The 21,118-nt window shown below is 47.9% G+C and overlaps 7 protein-coding genes across 10 annotated transcripts; 4 read left to right on the forward strand and 3 right to left on the reverse strand.

Annotated features, from left to right (window-relative positions):
• Positions 1 to 1,285: 1,285 nt before the first annotated feature.
• On the reverse strand, positions 1,286 to 2,208 carry CPR10 (cuticular protein RR-2 family member 10). The gene is made up of 2 exons (NM_001172801.1): positions 2,142 to 2,208; positions 1,286 to 1,968 (listed from the first exon to the last, which is right to left on the reverse strand). Exons 1-2 carry the CDS (start codon positions 2,151 to 2,153, stop codon positions 1,573 to 1,575), a joined length of 408 nt encoding a protein of 135 aa, NP_001166272.1. The 5' UTR covers positions 2,154 to 2,208; the 3' UTR covers positions 1,286 to 1,572.
• A 1,482-nt stretch (positions 2,209 to 3,690) lies between these two features.
• Positions 3,691 to 6,560, forward strand: LOC100679435 (cuticle protein 19.8). Its single transcript, XM_031932403.2, has 3 exons — positions 3,691 to 5,211; positions 5,288 to 5,777; positions 5,847 to 6,560. Exons 1-3 carry the CDS (start codon positions 5,200 to 5,202, stop codon positions 6,104 to 6,106), a joined length of 762 nt encoding a protein of 253 aa, XP_031788263.1. The 5' UTR covers positions 3,691 to 5,199; the 3' UTR covers positions 6,107 to 6,560.
• Positions 6,561 to 7,463: 903 nt separating this feature from the next.
• On the reverse strand, positions 7,464 to 8,115 carry LOC103315340. The gene is made up of 2 exons (XM_008203772.2): positions 8,027 to 8,115; positions 7,464 to 7,937 (listed from the first exon to the last, which is right to left on the reverse strand). Exons 1-2 carry the CDS (start codon positions 8,033 to 8,035, stop codon positions 7,533 to 7,535), a joined length of 414 nt encoding a protein of 137 aa, XP_008201994.1. The 5' UTR covers positions 8,036 to 8,115; the 3' UTR covers positions 7,464 to 7,532.
• A 967-nt stretch (positions 8,116 to 9,082) lies between these two features.
• Positions 9,083 to 10,226, reverse strand: LOC100122705 (cuticular protein RR-2 family member 12). Its single transcript, XM_001606261.1, has 2 exons — positions 10,215 to 10,226; positions 9,083 to 10,105 (listed from the first exon to the last, which is right to left on the reverse strand). Exons 1-2 carry the CDS (start codon positions 10,224 to 10,226, stop codon positions 9,083 to 9,085), a joined length of 1,035 nt encoding a protein of 344 aa, XP_001606311.1.
• A 1,589-nt stretch (positions 10,227 to 11,815) lies between these two features.
• CPR13 (cuticular protein RR-2 family member 13) lies at positions 11,816 to 12,822 on the forward strand. Of its 4 annotated transcripts, none has more exons than XM_032600008.1 (3): positions 11,865 to 11,876; positions 11,958 to 12,125; positions 12,210 to 12,818. In XM_032600008.1, the coding sequence occupies exons 1-3, from the start codon at positions 11,865 to 11,867 to the stop codon at positions 12,588 to 12,590; spliced, it is 561 nt and encodes a 186-aa protein (XP_032455899.1). In that variant the 3' UTR covers positions 12,591 to 12,818. The 4 variants fall into 4 exon arrangements, with proteins under 4 accessions (NP_001153407.1, XP_032455899.1, XP_032455898.1 ...); XM_032600007.1 differs by having other exon boundaries at positions 11,958 to 12,026; positions 12,078 to 12,818; XM_032600009.1 differs by having other exon boundaries at positions 11,958 to 12,001; positions 12,116 to 12,818.
• A 1,266-nt stretch (positions 12,823 to 14,088) lies between these two features.
• On the forward strand, positions 14,089 to 14,931 carry CPR14 (cuticular protein RR-2 family member 14; the record flags this gene model as incomplete). The annotated part of the gene is given in 2 exon segments (NM_001172805.1): positions 14,089 to 14,142; positions 14,229 to 14,931. Coding segments are annotated over 2 exon segments (516 nt in total). The 5' UTR covers positions 14,089 to 14,130.
• A 1,289-nt stretch (positions 14,932 to 16,220) lies between these two features.
• Positions 16,221 to 17,196, forward strand: CPR15 (cuticular protein RR-2 family member 15). Its single transcript, NM_001172806.1, has 2 exons — positions 16,221 to 16,271; positions 16,404 to 17,196. The coding sequence occupies exons 1-2, from the start codon at positions 16,260 to 16,262 to the stop codon at positions 17,004 to 17,006; spliced, it is 615 nt and encodes a 204-aa protein (NP_001166277.1). The 5' UTR covers positions 16,221 to 16,259; the 3' UTR covers positions 17,007 to 17,196.
• Positions 17,197 to 21,118: the final 3,922 nt, after the last annotated feature.

A 21,118-nucleotide genomic window follows, 5' to 3' on the forward strand; every position in this document is an offset into this window, starting at 1 on the left:
CGCGAGAGCTGTACTTACAATGATGCGTATAATCGATATGCCACGAAGCGCGATGCTCGTTTGAACATCGCTCCTAGAGGTCATTCCCGCGCCGCCTCGAGTATGTGTGCATGACATATGCGCGCTGCTATTGCGATGCGCCAGGGTGCGGTTTTCGGTGAAATTCTGAAGGATACATAAGAAGGCGGCCTGCCAATTTTGGAGGCCTCAAGGAGGCGGTATAGCGGCGGGTGTCCTGCGAGGATTCGTGACGGTATGTACGCTGCGTCTGCGTGTATACCTGTTTAGAGACGGCCGCGGTGTTGTGCAAGATGCAATTTGGAGCTGCGCGTGCGATGTTTTAAATTGGATCGATTGTTCTGGATAGCTTGGGAATTGTCGCCCCTCGCTCTCTAACGATTTGAAAAAGCTGAAGATTCGGTGACAAGTTCTCAAGCGATTTCTCCGAAGATTAAATATTACACTGTAAGAGAAAGAAATCAAGTCGATCGATGCCCCAAAAAGGACTCTCGAGAAAAAATCGCTCCGTTAATTAAAACGGCGAATAAAGCCGTCTCCTCCAGCATCCCACAATCACAATCCTCTGCAGATCTGGAACGCGTTACCCTAGCACACGTAACCGATAATTGCAATTCTCTCACGCGCGGTGTATGTGTACCTATACGCATATACGCATATACAAAGCACCTATGACAGCCGAGCTCGAGTGAAAGTCGCGCCAAACGCGTTGCTTAGTCACTCGGGCTCGCGTTTTCAATCAAAGGCGCAAGCGCTGCAATTCAATGTCAAGTCGTTCACTTGCTCTTATGATATTCCACGCAGAGACATGCGCGAGTCTTGCGTCAAGTTTCGCCGAACGCTCGGGCAAAATGCTCCGCACGATTATGGCGCTAGACGCTTAACACACACGAGAGCCGCGGTGTGGTAATTTTTGGCTCGGATTGGCGATGCTTTTATTTATGTGGTCGTCTGGCCTTTTTGGCCACGGACTCTTTGTTTATATGCGATGCGCTGCTCGTTCGACTGACTGACTGGCTGGCTGCGACTGCGTCCCTTTAAGATTCGCTGCGCTGTTTTGATTTCGAAGCTGAAAAGTTTTATGTGTGTTATAAACAAAACAAAAAAAAAAAATATTGTCTTAAGGTCACGAATAAATTTTCATGAAATTGATTATAAGAGATATCGACGTTGCTTTAAAATTGGAAAAACTTGAAACTAATTGAGAAAATGAATTGTATAGAAATTGGGAAATCGGGTAAAGGAAAGCCAAGCAGAAAAACGGTGTATGATTCGTATAAAAATTTAATAATTGATTACACAGTGGTTACATTCGTCGACAGGCAGTCAGCGCCGCAAACCTACGCGCGCGCAACGCCGCCCTCGCGAGTGCACATTAACATAATCCTCGCGCATATACAATATAGCATATAAAATACGGGTATATATATACACACATGGCGCACACCTCTCGTCTGACTAGGGGACTAGGCTGCTACAAACATTGGGGCATCGGGCATAACTACAACGCTAGATCTAATACATATAATATATCGATTGCATCCCTCGTCGTGATCAGTGGTGGAAGCCGAAGGGGTGCGCGACCTTGATGGCGGCCGGGACGGGCACCGCCGCGGGTACGGCTGCCTTGAGGACGGCCGGCTCCCTGTGGACGACGGCGTTGAATCCGTTGATGGGGTCGGCGGTGTACTCGACGACGCGGCGGGTGCCGTCGGCCTCGATGAGCGAGTAGCTGCCGCTGACGACGTCTCCGTTGCGGGTCTCGTACTGGGCCTTCGAGTCACCCGTCAGCGAGTCCTGGACGTCGTAGGCGTACGAGTACTGGGGATGGGGGTCGTACTCGTCGAGCTTCGCCAGGTGGACTGGAGCAGGTGCCAGGGCCAGAGGTGCGCCCGCGGGGACGATGCCGGCTTGGGCCAGGGCGAGCGTTGCGGCGATGGCGAGGATGATCTGAAAGAGAAACGATATGCGTGTATGAGTGGCCGAGTTTCCTTTATTTTTTTTTTAAATCACTGATTTTATTAAGAGCACTCTTTCGCGAAAAACTGTATATCACAATATGTCACACAACGTCACTATCACAGCGAGATCGAAGCCGCGAATTAGAGGGAAAAAGAGATCACCTTGGCGGCCATTTTCGTCTTGCTTGGGCGTCAACGAGGTGGAGGTGGTGCGAAGAAGAAGAGTCGGACTCGGAGGTGAGACTGATGTCCGGATGATAGCTCGGCCGGGTATTTATAGGAAAGCGAGCCAGCGACGAGCCGGCCATTACTTCTGGTGCACGTACGTGATCGGGTCGCGACATACACGCGCGTAAGCCCGATGGCCTGGAAAAGTTTCGCCCGACGTGCCTGGCTCTCCGCGCCTCTTCTTCCGAAATCCGTATGTATAGCAGCGATGAAAGTGGCCGACTTTTCGCTGCTCGAGCCTGCAGCCGCGCGCATGATGCGAATTTCTTCGGGCTTTAATTCGGGGATACATGCATATACGCGCGCTGATAAGGGTCGCTCGATTTCACCGCGCGCTTCCTGCTTCAAATCGGGAGAAACTTTCCAAAAAGCGCTCGCACCTCACATTGGATAAGAGTCGCGGCTCAGCATTGCATTGATAAGCTCGCCGCTGCGGCGAAAGAAAAAGGCGCGTCGACCCGCGTCAATCCGTCTATTCCTGCGGACAATATTTTTCCTAACATAAGCCGCGCAGTGCGGTGCTTTCACCTTCGCGTTGCGTAAGCTCCTTTTGGGCGCTCTCGCGTAAGTGTAGCGCTTCCGTCATGTCTCCGCGCGGAAAACCCTCGTGGAATACCGAATGCGATGCGCCTCGATGACCTATTAACGCGATATTCGCCGCTTTTCGCGCCTCGGCTGCGCAGGAAAGCTGCCGTTGGTTAATGAGGATCGCTATGGCGAAACCGTGTGTTTTAATCGCGAGCATCGTCGAGCTTTGAATTTCTATGAGTCGTTAGACTTTGTTCGACGATAGCGAAATCGACGCTCTTTTTTCATAATCCTGACCCGAAATACGCGAGCTTTTCGATTTGCATGAAAAAAGAATACCGTTGTTGTGAGCATTTTGCACTTCAACGAGCGCAGCGCAATGCCATGCAAATTGTCTGCGGAGAGAAGATGAATTGATCTATATGTGTTTGCATATGCGTAGACCAGAGAACACAACCTAATCACGAGAGGCGCGCGATAAAATCGCTTATTAAGGTGTCAAAAAAAGCGCGCGCGTAAATAATGATAAAAGGAGAGCCGAGCATGCGGCCGTTAATATTCATGAGAGAGCGAAGCACTTTCACGTCCTGTCTCGCTATCCGCGCACTATTGCGCGACAATGAAAGTAGCGCCGGGCTATACCGTTGAAATCGTCTCGGATCGATTATAGGGATAGAAATTGTCTTCCGATTCATCGCTGTGGTGACGAATTCGTCATCGGAGTGTATTGCGCGAAAGCGAATCTTTTGTGTTTCGGGAATCGAATGAGCTTCCATTCAAAGCGTACGGAGTATAAAAGCGAAGTGAATGAAGTCATGCTCTAGTTTTATTGAATTTACTCAGTAATTCATGAGATTCATTCCAGACATCAGATCCACGAATACCGCTACGTAAACAAACCGCTAATCTTCCTCAGCGCCGGCGGGTTCATCGCACCTCTCGCTCGCGATTACGCAACATCGACGGCGCGATGAATCTCCATCGGATGGCTCGTAAAGCGTCTCGCGGTGATTCAGCGCGAGAAGATGTGCCGCAGCCTTGACCGTGAACCGCAGCCGTCCCCGCGGGCAGCTCTGCATCTTCTTCAGACGCTTCCTCCTTCTCTTCCTCGTTCCTCTCTCGTCTGTACGTGTAGACTACCGTATAGGTGTGCGAACGTTGCGTCACCCGTTGCGCCGTTGCTCTTCTCCGCTGCGCGGAGGACGTTCACCTGTTTGTCGATTATCTTCAGTGTGTCATCCTTGTTTCTGATTCTTCTTTTCTGTCGATCCACTGAACTGTAACGACAAGGGCCGCCTCCTCCCTTATGAATGGTTTCGCAATTCTCGACCCTTGGTTAAAAGGTCCCATAATTCACGCCGCGGCAGCAATGTCTATACGCGCGAATCGCTGCATTTGGAAAGTCAATTCCAGGTGTCGCTCCCGGCTGAATGTAACTATCGCGCTGTTGTCTCTATCGGTTTTTCTCTCTCGAGCTATCGCTATTAATTTCCTAGTTTACCAAGTCGGGCAGTGATTCATTGCCTGCTGATTACTCGTTATTGTTTTTTTCGTATAACCCGATATAACTTTTCGAATGGAAAAGACGGGCGTAAAGTTTATTCTCGATACGTCGCACAGAAGCCAGAAGAGCTAGCGCAGTGTCACAATAGCCCTGGAGCACAGAGGAGACAGAATTAAACGCGGAAGCCTGGCCTTTATGTCTCTAGCTGCTGCATAGGAAAAATCGCGCACACACGTGCGATGGTTAATTGCTCAGCGATTAGTGCTTTTTCCTTGACGGATAAACGCCTTAATCAAATTCGTTGATCGCCCCGCGACGTTTTCCCGTTTACTCTAGTAATTTTCAGTTACACGCGAGAAATGATGTCAGCGCGGCGGCAATTATTTTTTACGCGGCGGCGCTCGGAGCTTTTGCAAAAGACCTCGTTGACGCAACGGATGCACTTTAGTTCGCGTCTCGCGCGAGAAGAAGCAAAAAATGATCCTGTGCGAGGATCGTGTCATCGATTAATTAAAATACCTCTCTCGAACCGACGAAACATTCCGCGGAGGAGCGAGTCGCGAATTTTCCCTCAGCTCCCGCGCCCTAAATCTAAGCCACGCACACTCGCTCGCGCATTATGAAATACCTGTGTCGCTTTTTTTTTCTCCGCCACGATCTTTGTCTCGGAGCACACAGCTCCATCAAGTGCGCGCAGGAAAGTCCTCTGAAAGGATTACGAGCGTTGTCGGTGCGCCGCGTGTACTATAGCGTATAGACGAGCAGCTGTCGCGTATATCTTAGAGAGCCGCGGTAGCCTGCAGTTATACGCCGGATAAAAATGCAATGATCGATGCCAGGGGGCGTGTGCGCGATAAGTGGGCTCCTTCGAGCTATATAACCGGGACCTGGGCTTTTGCGAGGATTAGACAGCTTCTGTGCGCGGATTAGAAGAGAGTCGCGAGATCTTCGACTGCTACCATGGCGTTCTTGGTATGCTGGCTCTGATCGTTGTTTTTTTTTCCTCAAACATAGCCTTTTACATACGATATTAACCGTTCATCCCTAGAAAACTTTGACAACCCTGACCGCGCTTCTGGCCTCGTCCAGCGCGCTCCTGGTAAAGCAGCCCCCGGTGCTGCTCAACCCTCTGGCTCCGGTGGAGACAGTGGTCCCGATAGCGGCGGGTGTGAAGCCTCTGGAGCATCCGAACGATGACGCTCACCCCCAGTACAGCTACGTGTACGACGTGCAGGACGCCGTGACTGGCGACTCGAAGAGCCAGCACGAGGAGCGCGACGGCGATGTGGTTCGCGGCGGTTACAGCTTCATCGAGTCGGACGGCAGCCGACGCATCGTCGATTATGTGGCCGACTCCGTGAACGGATTCAACGCTGTCGTTCGCAAGGAGCCGGGAGTCGCTCCGCCGACTGGCCCTGTGGGACCGATGGGACCAGTCGTGCCCAAGGTACCCGTGCCGGCGCATCCTCTGGGACCTGTTCCCGTGGGCCTGACTTATGGCGAAGGTCTGCCTTACGGATACCACAGAGCTGTTCCAGGTAACGAGATTTTAATTATTCCTGATCTTCGAAAGCTCGTATGTAAGGCCGCATATTATTATTCTACAGTAGCAGCAGTTCCACCATCGAGCACCTTCGTCTCGGTGTCCCGTCAGCCTCCTCGTTCCTACGGCTTCGCACCTTTCAACCCCTATGGCGGATCCATCTTCGCCCCGAATTACGGACTGGCTCCAGCTGTGGTCCCTGCGCCTGCGCCGGTGGTTGCGCCCCTGCAGCCAGCCCTGCCACCCCAGAAGCACCTCCCCATCGGTCGCTATGGCTACGCGCTGGCTCCTAATGCCCGCTTCGGTTACGCCTACCAGCACTAGAGGTTCCCGACGAGAGGTTTCGCTTTTCTTCGCTAAAATTGATATTTAATTTCGCGTTTCTGTTACGAAATTGCTTTTTGATTTCATCTTAATTATTCTCCTTGTTCTGAAAACTCTCGCCGTGAACGCGTAAGACGGTACATGGTTTCCTCGCCGAGTCCAGGTTCGTTTTCAATCTTTTTTTTTGCACTTAAATTTTGAGATTCGACTTTTTTATGCGATATAGTGCTCGATAAAAGGGGAAAATACGCTTAGAAGAAAGCGAACCCGGTGCTCGGCTTCGTATATCAGTAGTAACAGACTGTTGTGCACAGACGCCTGTCACTAGTGAAACTACACAATCATATTATACTATATTTCATAATCTAACTACACGATGTATCAGAAAATGTAATTACAAAACACACGTATGTATAACAAATAAAAGATAATCTCACAGATAGCAAGAGCAAAAGCTTACGTCTTCTCGATCTCCCATCTATTACGAAAGCGAAATCTATCGCGAAGCCATTTCTCTCGCGGACGCGATAAATCTCGCATTACACGCCACGCAACGACAATGGACCACTGCATGTACCTGCTCTTCGCTTCGCTGGACAATTGGCAAATGTCGGCCAGACCGTCCGAGCGGCTATCTTTATACCGCATCCTCGCAAAAAGATCGGACGCCTTCTTCCCACCGAGGAAATTTTGAAGGCTGCGTTGCGCAACCGCCGCCGAGACCTTCGTCCGCAGATCGGGTCCAGCGAGAGACTCGACCGGTTCGCGAATTATACTTTGCACGAGTATAGTGACCTGATGATGATGGTCGAAAGAGCGATTGTGGCGTTAGCTCAAGGTATTTGGCAATAATTTAATTAGCGGATAGGAGGAAAGTATGTGGGAGCATTGGTTAATTGCCGAAGGATAGACGCGTCTGATATGGGCGACCTTGGTAGGACGCGAGGAGAGACGCGTGGCGAGATAAAATGAAAACTGGTTTTTTACAACCAAAACATTCGCTTGTTTTTGAGGTTTCTGCAATTGAGTCGCGATCAAAGGTTGCGCGGGAAAGTGGGTCAGCGATCAACATTTCAAGTTCAACCGGCCAGACGAATCTAACACTTAATATTCGCGGATGAATCATTATAACAATCGCGCTTTTTCCGAGAGAATACAAATTTTATTACGGTCCAGAAACGCGTTTCGCACCGGTCATTAATCTGATGGATAAAAAGTAGGTTGGCAGTTTAAGTATAAACGTCTGAGTTATTATTAAATAAAAAGTAATTTACAATTTTTAAAAGCTACCTTTTCATAATCATTAATTTGTACCTCAAAAAGTTAAGTATACAGTACGAACTTCTCGCTCCACCAACGCTTCTATGTACAAAAGACGATGTTGTCACCCACATCCATACACGCATTGTGCAACTTTCACGATCATCTATCGATAGTACTGGGGATTTCTACGAAACAGCTGGTAGCCCGGTGGTATGTTGATCATCGCCGGGAGGGACGTGTATCCCGGTGGAAGGTCGTCCTGTTTCTGCTTCTCCACCTGAACTGTAGCTCGGGGCTCTTCCTGGGCCGAGTAATATTCAGGTTGATTTACGTACAACGGTCCGAGTCCCTCATTGTTCGCAGCAGTTAGAGTCGAGTACGGCGACGAAGGCTCCGGTTGAGTTTTCGACAGGAGGAAGGGCTCCGCCAGGGCAGCGTGATCGTGGAAATGCTTGTGGGATATCGTGTAGTCCGGCGTCGATTGAAAGACGTGGGAAAAGGCTGTACCGCAAGATGATCGGCCCACGAGGGCCAACGTGACGAGGAAGAAGGCTAAATACTGGTTTACCTACAGGAAAATAGTCGAAGCAAATTTTGGTTAACTTAAGCTTAAATGATGATTTTGTTAATAATATGGCTTGAACTAGCGCGTCTCACCGAAGACATGATGCTCGCTTCACGAAACCTTCTCGACTGGTCCTAATCCCCCTAATCTCCAGTGGATATATCCTAACTCTCACCTCGCTTCCCCGACCATCGAAATTTCTCTTTCTCTCCGGTTCCATCTCCCATTTCACGTGTACAACTCATTATTCTCGCTTATACCCCGTTAAAATGATCTGACAGCTTCGAAATCCAAAGCTGCATGTTACGCCACGTCCGATAGGATATAGATATACCAGAACGAGATCGGCCACGAATTTCGTGTTGTTTTGTTTTTGCGCAATCGCTCGCTGCGTCTACGATCTTTATCTGCATGCGCGAGTCGAGCATACGTGGTTTCGACAGTTTTTTTTTGATAGGTGCGTGTGTCTACGTACCGAAATTAGGCTATACTGCGGCTACCGGGCCCCCAGGCTCTCGGTGCCAAGTAATATTCAGACGCATTGTTTTTTTTTTCTAGACGCGGGTCTACATTTTCGGGCCGGTGATTTTGTTTTCAAAAGTGAAAGGTCCGTTTTCAATTAGGCCCGCGCATAGGTGAGGACTCGCGAGTGTCTTAATCCACGGGTCTGCGAGCCGTTGCACGTCACGGTTTTTGGACTACAGATATGATCGTCTGATGCGTGCTCAAGGTCTGGGAGATTATTTTAGTATTGGCTTAATTGAATTCCTTGTACTGAATATTTGTACTGCCGAGGTGCGCGCTAGAATGGGACGGAAGAATAATTAAAAATGTTCAAATTTTATGGCAAATGAATGTTAACATTTATTAACAGAAACAACATGACTGTTGGCATCGTACAGCGTATACTGTGAAAAACAAAGTGAACATTGAACTCATCACAACAATGAGGCTGTCGATCCGCGAGTCGTCGAGACATAGATAAAAAAATCAAATGAATTACATCGAAGTGACTAATTGACGATGTGGAGCGGCCGTCTTGTCGCAGGCAATCAGCGTTGCTCTCTACCCACGAACCGGGTAGTAAGAAGCTGATTCTGGCGATGGGATGTCCTCTGTTCGACAGCCGCTAATGCCTCAGCGGCTGTTTACCAGGAGCTGGTGTAGTGGGCAGCGGGGGCTGCGTAGGCAGTGTGGGTGATGGCTGGGGCAGCAGCGTAGGTGGCGTGGACGGCTGGGGCAGCGGCGTAGGTGGCGTGGACGGCTGGGGCAGCGGCGTAGGTGGCGTGGACTGCTGGGGCAGCGGCGTAGGTGGCGTGGACGGCTGGGGCAGCTGCGTACTTAGTGACGACCGGGGAGGAGTAGGTCTGGGCGTAGGAGTGGACGGCCGGAGCAGCGTAGGTCTGGGCGTAAGAGTGCACGGCGGGAGCGGCGTAGGTCTGGGTGTAGGCTGGGGCCGAGTAGGCGGTGTAAGCTGGGGCAGCAGCGTAGGTCTTGACTACTGGGGCGGCAGCAGCGTAGGTGGTGTGGACAGCTGGGGCAGCGGCAGCGTAGGTCTTGACTACTGGGGCGGCAGCAGCGTAGGTGGTGTGGACAGCTGGGGCGGCAGCAGCGTAGGTCAGAGCTGGGGCAGCGGCGGCGTAGGTGGTGTGGACAGCTGGGGCAGCAGAGTAAGTTAGGGCTGGGGCAGCAGCAGTGTAGGTGGTGTGGACAGCTGGGGCAGCGTGCACGGTCTTGACGACGGGAGCGGCAGCAACAGTCTTGACAACGGGGGCGGCGGCGACGGTCTTGACGACTGGGGCAGCAGCAACGGTCTTGACGGCAACGGTGGCGGGCTCCTTCTCGACGACGGCGTTGAATCCGTTGACGTCGTCGGCGGTGTAGTGAACCGTGCGGCGGGTGCCGTCGGACTCGAGGAGGGAGTAGCTGCCACGGACGGAGTCACCGTCGCGCTGCTCTTCTTGGCTCTTGGAGTCACCGGTAAGCTGGTCCTGGACATCGTAGGAGTACGAGTACTGAGGATGGGGGTCGTACTCGGCGTCGACGGTCTTGGTGACGACGGTCTTGGCAACCGGGGCGGAGTAGAGGACTGGAGCCGCGGCGACTTGAGCCACCGACTGGTGGATGGCACCGGCGTTAGCGCAAGCCACGAAGGCGGCGAGGGCGAGGAACTGAAAACGATAATTAGTTGGTCAAATTATCGGAGCTAACTAAGAGTGTCTTTTGAAAAATTACTCGCAAAATGACTCTAGTCAGAATTGAATCTTTGCACAAACTTACTCTGAATGCCATGTCTGAGCTGCTTGTTTGATGAGTTCTCAGCTGAAACTGATGTCGATGCTAGAACCCAGGCGTCCTTATATACTAGATCAGGGAAGCGCAGTTGTCTAAATGATTAGCGCCACGCCTTTCAGATTCACTTCTTTCACGAATAACTTGTCCCACCTCTGGCCGCTCACACATGTGGCCAAATCTCGCATAATCGCATCGCTCGTTGTCGCCGCTCGATCAAATCGCTGGTCTAGTTTCACGAGAGCCATCGAAATTTCATCTTAGAAGAAAGGCGAAATAATACGTCAGCTCGTAGAGTGACAAGGTGTTTCGCGGCTCTCTCGCCGCGCGCGAGCGGAAGATCGGGTCAGCGAGATACTAAGGATCCAGGGCCTTCCATCGCTCTTTCTCTCACTCTTTCCCTCGATAGGTAGATTTCGACACGGTTACGCTTGCGCTGCGGTCTTCTCACGCGCGACCTTTGAGTTCGAGGGCCCGCGATTTGTACGTGGCTTAATGCGGGGTAATTAATCAGGATGACTGGCTAGTATTGTGTGGTCTGTCTGCACTCCTGACAAATTTGCGCCTATCGAGGGCCTTGTGCAGTTGCCGATTGTCTCGTCCGAGAATAATGGATCAGTTCCTTTGTACGGACAGCGTTGCGAATGCGCGATACAAGAGATAAGCTTTTGTCGATTTAGCATGAATTTCAGAAGAAATTATATTTCTTTTCGTTCGATTCCGAAAACTTCCACTATTTTTTTTCTAACTTCGAAAATTCGCGGTCCATCGAACTAGAATAAAATCGAAGCACTCCAAGGACGCCGTAATATAAATATCGCTAATATTAATAGAGCCGAGATAGAAAATATTATAATAGCGTTCTCGCAATAAATACATATTTAATGAGGAGATTTATCATTCATAGGTGCCAGGCATATTATGAAAAAGTATTCTTAGCTCTAGATCCACATTGACGACGCGCTACCGGTTCGAGATAATCAGACCAGGCATAACTATATAATCGATCAATTTCTCTCGGTTACGAGACGCTCCGCCGGTGAATAGTCCGTGCCTAAATCAACACAAGCTTTCGTTTTCATCCCACGGCTCCCTCCGGTTGCAATAATTACGTCGTCTAACTATCAATTTACACAGCCGACGCGGTGTCCGCCTTCGAGAGCACAGCGAGTGGCAAAAAGAGGCGCAAAAAAATGAGCGCGAGGCAGCTGCATCTGCGGCGCTGCTCTTCTCGTGAGAGAAATAAAGGAGCTAAAGAGAAAGGTGACGTAACAAAGTTTATTGGGCGTATTGTATGCGCTGACCATCGTCAGTAAAAGTGAATCAGCCGGCCCCATCAGTAGCGCACGCGAGAAGCCCGGCGAAAAATGTAGGGCGTGTGTATCCCCGCGAGCCGTATTGCGACACCGAAAGAAAGAAGGAAAGAATTGGCGAGGGTCCCGGGGGTTACTCGTCGCCTGCGGGATGGTCGCGAAGGCGGGCTATACGATGGGAGGGAGGCGCGCCATTTGAGACACGGGAGCGTCCTCTGGCCTAAAGTTGAGTATATAAGCCGGGGTTCCTTCGAGTTTCGGCATCACTCGATCAGCCTCCGCTTCACAGTCCGATCGATCCCAGCGATCTCGCTAATCCTACACAATGGCCTTCAAGGTAACTTTTTAACTCGGTACACGCTCTCTCTCGAGTGCTCTGTAAAAAAATTATATCTAACGTCAATTTTCACCCTTGCAGTTCGTCGTCCTCGCCGCCCTCGTGGCCTGCGCCAGCGCTGGACAGATCGCCTACTCTGCCGGACCAGCCGTCGCCTACTCTGCTGGCCCAGCTTTGCACGCTGCTCCAGTGGCTTACGAGGCACACGCCGCCCCCATCGCCTACAAATCCTACGCCGCCGCTCCCATCGCCTACAAATCCTACGCCGCAGCGCCCGTTGCCTACAAGACCGTCGCGGCTGCTCCCGTTGCCTACGCAGCCCCAGTCGCCAAGGCCGTCGTCACCAAGACCGTCGACGCCGAGTACGACCCCAACCCTCAGTACAGCTACTCTTACGATGTCAACGACGCCCTGACCGGTGACTCCAAGACCCAGGAGGAGCAGCGCGACGGTGACGTCGTCCGCGGCAGCTACTCCCTCGTCGAGGCCGACGGCACCCGTCGTGTTGTCGAGTACACCGCCGACCCCCACAACGGATTCAACGCCGTCGTCCACAAGGAGCCCGCTCAGGTCGCCGTCAAGGCCGTCCACGCCGCCCCCGTAGTCAAGGCCGTCCACGCTGCCCCCATTGTCAAGGCCTTCCACGCCGCCCCAGCTGTAGCCACCTATGCTGCCCCCGCCCTGGCCTACAAGTCCCACGGCGCCTACTACTAAATAAGTCTCTGACAATGTTTAGGCTTGTGATATGTATTATTTTTGCAGCCTACCTGCACCAACAGTCTGACTATATGTAAATTTATTGCTTCCTGCTGTTTCTCCACTATGCACACGAACGACGATCTTGTTATAACAAGGCTATTTGTATTTGCGTACCCTAGGTATAGGCCTGTGAAATAAGTTTGTAAATATATCGAATAAAATTCTTTTCATAGTTCCCATATTTAAATCATGATCTATTCAATCACTCTAACCCTGTCTTATTGTATTACAAAATTGACTTAAAATTTTATTAGATACTTGTTCCTTGTTAAGTATCTATAAATATTTAATAGTTTGAGAATTTACTCTGGTAAAATTTCACTTATGAAAACAATAGAAAAACTCAAGAGATATAAATTTATGAATTTTTTAAGCACTTGCTCTGTACGGAAAACGTACAGGCATCGAATAGTCTCAAAATATAAATTTGAAATCTATATGTCACTGACGCTCCACACTTCAAAACTTATGGAGCGTATATCGTATTTTCTCTTTACGCCCATGCTTGGGTCACAATGTATCAAACCCTGGATGGCCTGGATGGAGAAATTTTAATTTTGGAATGCTCAAACTCCAGTTTTGTAGTTAATTTTGGAATGTACCAAAATGTCTCGATATTTTCCTATTTTACGAAGGTTTTCTTTTGCCGATTCTGTACTTTCTACTAATAATATCAGTCTCAAAGACAAACCTTGACCTTCGACTGCATGCATTCGAGTGCATGCACTCTATCAGGTGGTCTGAAAAAATGTGAAAGGACTGCATTTTTCGAACTTTTGTTGAACAGCTGACAATACGTGTTTTTATGAAATAAATTTTGAGTTAAACAATCCGATGATCTACGTTTCAATACTATTAATTTATGTTTTCTTTTATTAATATTTTTAAGCACGTACATATTAATTACATAGTGTCTTAGAAATTATAAAAACAATTCTTTTTATCTTAAGAGAGTTCAAGACCAGTGAACTATGCACTTCAAGGAAAAGAGTTTCAATCAACAAAGAAATCGTATAAGATTGTTTCAGCTGATTTGTATGTCGACTAAGCATAATTTCACATTACATTTGTATGCGCATGTGACGATTTTGTTCTAGTTTTCTTATCATTCTGAGATTCAAATCAGCTGCACGAAATTTAGTAAAACACTAATCATTATAGTAAAGCGATTCATTATTTTGCTAGTACTATCTGGACTGTTCGTGTGAATAGGCCGAAGGTTATCAATGAAAACTTGATTCTAAGGACGTGTACTTGTGCAGTGCAACATCTGTTGAAAAGTTCATTCGAATGCACTATCATGTGACCAGAAGTAACCGATTTTGAGTTTGCGGGTAAACGGGAGGAGAATGGTCGGAGACGGTGCGCAAATTTCGGGAATGACCATGGCCGGCGAAAAATCTCGAGTATATAAGCTCGGAGCCTCCCAAGCTTTGGTACCATTCGATCGCCTTCGAATTTCAGTCAAGTCAACTGGAGCAAACAATCCCTCAAAATGGCCTTTAAGGTGAGTAGCGGCTAATACGTCGTTTGAGCTCTGCAAAAATAAAAAAATTGATTACAATTTTTAATTTTTCGTTCCTCTTCCCACAGTTTGTCGTCTTCGCCGCCTTCGTGGCCTGCGCCAGCGCTGGAGCTATCCCGGCTGCACCAGTGGCATACTCTGCTGGATACGATGCCCCTCTGGCGTACGAGTCTCACGCTGCACCCATCGCTTACGAGGCCCACGCTGCCCCCGTGGCGATCGCTGCCCCAGTGGCCAAGGCTGTCATTGCCGAGGACTCCTACGACCCCCATCCCCAGTACAGATACTCCTACGACGTTCACGACGCCATCACCGGAGACTCCAAGACCCAGGAAGAGCAGCGCGATGGTGACGCCGTTCGCGGTAGCTACTCCCTCCTCGAGGCCGACGGTACTCGCCGTATTGTCGAGTACACTGCCGATGCCCACAGCGGATTCAACGCCGTCGTCCGCAAAGAAGCCGGTATACACGCCGCTCCCGTTGCCGTCAAGACCGCAGTCCACGCTGCTCCTGCTGTTGCTGCCTACGCCGAGCCAGCCCTCGCCTACAAATCTCACGGCGAATACTACTAAGTTACCGACTCAAGAATTTAGGAATGTAGTATTTATTATGAGAGCTTTAGAAAAAATGTCTTCTCTTCTTCGCACAATGATTATTTCGCTACGATTTACATCCATGCACCTTTTACATTCTTAAAGTAAGCTATTTGTACCTAAGGCTAGCCTGTATAAATTATTTTTGTAAATAAATCAAACAAATTTTTACCATAAATATCACATTTCATCATTAATTTATTTATACGAATGCTCCTTCAACTTATCCTCCGTTTACGCATTTCTGTAATTTAAATGCAGAGTTCAGAAAAAACAATAAATCTGTCATTTTGCAGAAAAACGTCTTGCACGGATAAAAGATGCTCTACCATGGTGGTGTGCAAGCGTTCGAAATCAGCTGTAGTGTTATTTAGCCATAGTAAAAACAAAGCAAAACAGTTTTGAACTTGTCTTTGCTTCACAGCTCATCTTATTAGTTCTCTAGTTTCTGACGAACGTCGATAGGTGGCGCATAGCCACTTCTCTGTAGCTCTCATCAAAATCTGTTCGCCGAGTCTACATATAGCAGTGTGCCAGCCTTCTGCCGTATGCTACCCGAGCCTCTTGTACTATAACTGCTAGAGTCTCAAATTCCTGAAATATTTAACACTATCTTTAATGCAAGCTTCATTAATTTTACTGAAAATGCTTGAATAGCCTTTGATACAATTTTTTGACATAACACGTTGAATTAAGGTCAAAGTAATTGTATTTTTAGTGCAAACATACCGCTCATGAGATTTCTTTCTCAATTTTGTTCTTCATAACTTTCTATTAGCGATACAAGGCTTTGTAGCGTCAATTATAGCCTTCAAGAATGGTATACATATTATGCACTTATCAAGATTTAACGAAAAAATTTTCGGGAAGAAAAATCCTTGTTATGATAACAAGAGGGACGATGTAGTACGTGCCAATAAAAATAATTATTTTTTATTTGTACCGAATTATTCTACAATTTTTCAAATGCCGCCAAGCCCTTTGCAATTAATTATAATCCAGCACGTTCATTCTATGCCATCGCTCAATGGTGCGTTAAAAAAAGCAAAAACGAATTTTCAAATCAGATCTTTCTCCTCCCAGAATTCGGTCACTCAAAATTTTGATACACTTTTGTCCGACGTGTCGTACACCTTCAAATTTTTGCAAATCCCGTCTATCACTTCTTCTAATTATAATTTCCGATGATATGTATTAAATTAAATCATGCACAGGTATACGTTCCATCCAGTTTCAAAATTTCTACTTTGGGCCCACGGCTGTGCTAAAAATAAAACAATTCTAGATACATTGTTATGTGAGCAGAGTTGGTTAATTTTCGCCTGCGGGATGAGGTCGGGTGGTGGTGGTGAGCGGCTTGACGGTGCGAATTTGAAACGGGAACAACGGCCGTGACGAACGCGTAGGCCAAAAATCGAGTATATAAGCCCGGAGCCTCCCGACTGTCAGCATCATTCGATCAGCCTTCTCATCTCAGTCGGCACAACTCAAACAATCGATCCCACAATGGCCTTTAAGGTAAGTCAGACGCAAGAAGTCAGAAGTATCGAGTTTCAAATTGTAGACGCTTTTAAAATAATTGTTTGAACTATTTCTCTTTAAATTCAATAAAATATATTTGTTAAAAGTAATTTGACCCTCTAATTCCAGTTCGTCGTTCTCGCCGCCCTCGTGGCCTGTGCCAGCGCTGGACAGATCGCCTACTCTGCAGGACCAGCTTACCACGCAGCCCCGGCTGTGGCCTACTCCGCCGGTCCAGCTCTGCACGCTGCTCCAGTAGCCTATCAGGCAGCCCCCGTCGCTTACAAATCCTACGCTGCTGCTCCCGTTGCATACGCCGCTCCAGTTGCCTACGCCGCTCCAGTCGCCAAGGCCGTCGTCACCAAGACCGTCGACGCCGAGTACGACCCCAACCCTCAGTACAGCTACTCTTACGATGTCAACGACGCCCTGACCGGTGACTCCAAGACCCAGGAGGAGCAGCGCGACGGTGACGTCGTCCGCGGCAGCTACTCCCTTGTCGAGGCCGACGGCACCCGCCGCGTTGTCGAGTACACCGCTGACCCCCACAACGGATTCAACGCAGTCGTTCACAAGGAGCCCGCTCAGGTCGCCGTTAAGGCCGTCCACGCCGCCCCCGTAGTCAAGGCCGTCCACGCTGCCCCCGTTGTCAAGGCCTTCCACGCCGCCCCAGCTGTAGCCACCTATGCTGCTCCCGCCCTGGCCTACAAATCCCACGCCGAGTACTACTAAGTTTGCAACCGAGTGAACATGTGATAGTGTTAATTATTCCGACTGTCTTCGATACCAGTATACCCATCAGCTTTATACATACCGGCAAACGACGTTCTTTAAAATAAGTGACTTGTATTTTTGTCTCTAAGGCTAAATAAGTCTGTAAATATGTTTAATAAACTTCCGACACAGCTTTAATACTCATAAATCTTTGGCTGATCTGTTCCTACCCATTCTATCAGTTAGTCGTAAGAATTAATATTCGAATAAGATCAACGTTTTCATCTCAGATAAATCCGTTGAAGTGTTGATAGAAATAAGTTGCATCAGATCTCGACGACAATAAAGTTTCGAACTATAGTAAAAGCATCGAATCGTCATCGATCAAAATAAGAAGAAAAATCATCAACTGTTACGCAACACATCGTAAAACTAAAGAAAATAAAGCCAAACAGAGAATATCGATCAATCCATGCACAGGCGGCAACAGACTTCGATAAGCCTACAAAATCTCACGACACTGACACCGACACAAGTCTTCTCCTAAAGAACCGGTCGAGCGCTTTCTACGCCGCCGAAAATCGGGATAGCCCGAACGAGAGTGAGAGTGAGAACGAGAAAGAGAGCAGCAGCCCGCGGTGTGAGAAAAGGACGCTTACCGGTCGTCCTTGATACCAATCTGGTAATGAGGTATTACCGCTTTTACCCGGCAGTCGCGCAGGCGCTTCTCTCCCCCTCTTGCTTTCGTCGTACACGTAGGCTCTCTTTCTCCCCACTGACAAAGGATTCGCGACCGCCTGGAAACAGAACCAGGCTTCTGTCGCGTTGAAATACGACTGCGACTCTTTGCGCGCGTCCACGCCTTTGGAGCCAGCTTATTATTCGTGAGATATTGTTGAAAATTCATCGATCTTTTCGTTAAGCTGAATTTGGACAATCATGAAAACTTACTGACCGTAAAAGGTCATCGCGGCTTATTCGTTCTTTTTGGTCTCCCTGCAGAAGGTTGACCGCATTATATATTCAGAGCACTTTTTACGTAGAATATATACAGCTTATTAATGGAACTATCCAGATTCGATTTAAAGCTTCGGTATTTGGTCCACTTCCTTGTGCCATGCATATAAATTTATGCCACATAAATAAAGCTTTCGTGTTTTATAATGTAAAAGAGATTCCACGAACCGAGGAATTCGATAAAAGCTTGTTGTATAACGGGGTATAGTATTATAAAGGGTAAATCAGATATCGGATTAACGCAGTTACGAAATATGACGCGTGCGATTATGTCAGGTCATTTTTGGATATTGTATTGGATATTGTAAATCGAACCACTCGACTTTCCAATTCTTTCGATGCTACGTCTAGTATTCGAGATAGCATCTGCAATAAAGATGTGATGGAATTTTTGTAATTAAATTCAACAACGCAAAATTTTTTCCACTTTTTAACTTAAATGAAGTATTTCATAAATATAAAAAGATAATTAAGTACAAACGTTCACGCGAAATCTTACATGCATCAGCCTTAATAAAGCCTGTGATGTAGACCGTGAAAAGCAGCCGCGCACGGTTACGATTACTACTCGTTTCGGCCTGAAATTCACGTCGCTTGTGTACACATACGCGCACAAATTAGCTCTATAGCCGCAGACTTTACACGCTCTACTGCGTCCCGGCTACTTTATCTAATAACCATCATTAGGCGCCTTAAACTTGACTCTTGCGCGACTGACAATGAAATTTTTATAGTTCACGGTCGAGTCGTGAAATTAAAAGGTTCGCGATACTGCGATTCGATGCGCGAATCATAATTATCTCGTAAAATTCGCGCGTAGGCCAATTTTGAAAATTGATGGGCTACCGATTAAAGATGATCGCTGTCAAGCTTTTAAAAGATCGTAAATCAGGCTCTCTCTCTCGATGCGATCATAATTCATTGCTCGCTCGAGCCTTCATAGCACAAGCAGCACTTTTGAAAAAGGACATCCAAGCCTCGTTCCTATTATTTTTTTTTGCTCGTCGAGCGCCAGTATACAGTAGAATTAGTTTCCAGCATTGCTGTTATACCCACACACCTTTATGCCCCGGGCGATGCCGCGCGTGATATATTGCTTGCACAATCTGGATTATATGCCGGCCGCACGGAAGAATCTGAATTCTCCTCGGCGCGTATGTATATTAGCCGTATAGGAACGCTGATCTCCAGCTGCGCTCCCGTATGGTAATTCGATCGAGAGGAAGAAATTTCGAGCGTATCGCGAAAAGAAAGTCGACTTGGGCATGCATCGCGCTGGATATATTGTGTGGAAGGGATTTCTCCAGCTCTAGTTGTCTCTGATATCCCCGTGTCTGATCAACTCGGCTAATACTACTGCACCCCATCATCGCGGGATCGATTTCACGCCGTGTCATTCTCTTTCTGGCCACCGAAAAGTCTCGGTCCTCTATGCTCGTTCTCGGTTTACACGGTATTATATAACCGGCAATTTCCAGCAGCAGCGGCGGCGTACTCACACACACGCGGATCGAACCATTACGACAATGTGGCCCAGTTTTGTGCGCGCGGCCGCGAGCACACGCCCAGTGAAAGTATCCCGGCTGCGCGCGCGCGATTACGCATTCGTGTGTGTGTGTGTGAGCGTGTGTATCTGTATGTTATATTGCTGCGAGCCATGTATTAATGCCCGGCTTTCGCAACATTTTCATTCTTCGATTTTGTCAACGAGGAGATACCTATGGGCTTTGTTTGATGGCCGACCTTGCTGGGGACGCCATCGATTGTTTCTCGGATATTGGGGAACGCTGTATTGACTTATGCGTTATGGTTTTCAGCATGAGGATTTTGTAATTTAGTGTAGGTAACTTCAACCGAGTACTTTGGCGTCTTTGTGCGGGTGTGGGGGACTTTGTTCATTAATCATCTTCTTCAGCGTGTATTATAGTACGTCTGTCAGGTCTGTGTCAATACATCGCTTTGGGTTTCTGATGTGCACCTTGTACTAACAAGGCAGACGATGATTGGACGCGTTCAGCAGCTTGTTCAATCTCGAGTCTCTGGTTAAATGCCTATTCTTGCTGTGGGTTACTATCGCGATTAAAAATCGACTCGAGAGTTCGAAGGTTGGAAATCGTTGACCTTGGATCTAACATGTGACCTGTATGATACAGAGCGATAATTACCTGACATCCTCGTCGTCACTTTCACCCAACGAACAAATTACACACGTCGCTAAAATTTATCGGTAACATCCTGCGACCACCCAGTGATACGCGCTTACCTCAATAAAATCTCTTCTGCGTGTACGAAAGTACCTCACGCAGCTCAAAGACATAACCCGCGCCAAAGATTTTTCTCTCCTGCGCTCATTTCTTATATCTCCGTAGAGCGAACATCTCAGCGACTTCCTTTTATAATTTAAGTACGGGATGGTCGTCGCGACGAGTAAACCATCCTGCAGCGAATGCAATTACGCGCGTCTGGACAAAGGAAAGAAACGTAGAGAAATGTACTGTAGAAAGGAAATACGAAGGGACGATGTTGTAGACAGAAGGACATCGTCTTGAGAGAGAGAGCATTAAATTCGCTGATTTTTTTAGCCAAGTGATGGTAAAACGCACTTGACACTGTCTGTCACCGGTGTCCCTGGTGATTGTGATAATGAATGTGTTTTTCGACGTGGAAAAAAATAATTTAATTCAGTGAAAGGGCTTTTAGTAGTTTTTTTGCTATGAGGAGAATATATTAGACTTTTTACTTACTTTTGTATTTTTCATGGATAAAAAGCCGCGAATACGAATTTGCCATCCTATTAGTTTGTTGTAGACGTCTCGTCCATATAAGGATCGAGAGCCTACTGACGCGCTGCGGTACTTTCACGAACTTGCTGATCGAAAGGATACCAGCTGAGCAACCTGTAGTAACAGCCAGTCAGGAGAGAAATCGGCTTTAAAAGCTGCTGGTAAGGTAGTCTCCTGTGAAAATCGGTTTCTGCATTGCCGATCGGCTCGTAAATCCTTAAAAGTGAGTCTTCTCATAACAGTACAATGATTCCAACTTTTTATGCGCTAAAAGATGTTTCATAGTCCAGTTTTATGAAAGTTTATAAAAGGCGCATTATAAGTGTACTT

The sequence above is a fragment of the Nasonia vitripennis genome, chromosome 5 (assembly GCF_009193385.2).
Source record: "Nasonia vitripennis strain AsymCx chromosome 5, Nvit_psr_1.1, whole genome shotgun sequence".
NCBI classification, from domain to species: Eukaryota; Metazoa; Arthropoda; class Insecta; order Hymenoptera; family Pteromalidae; genus Nasonia; species Nasonia vitripennis.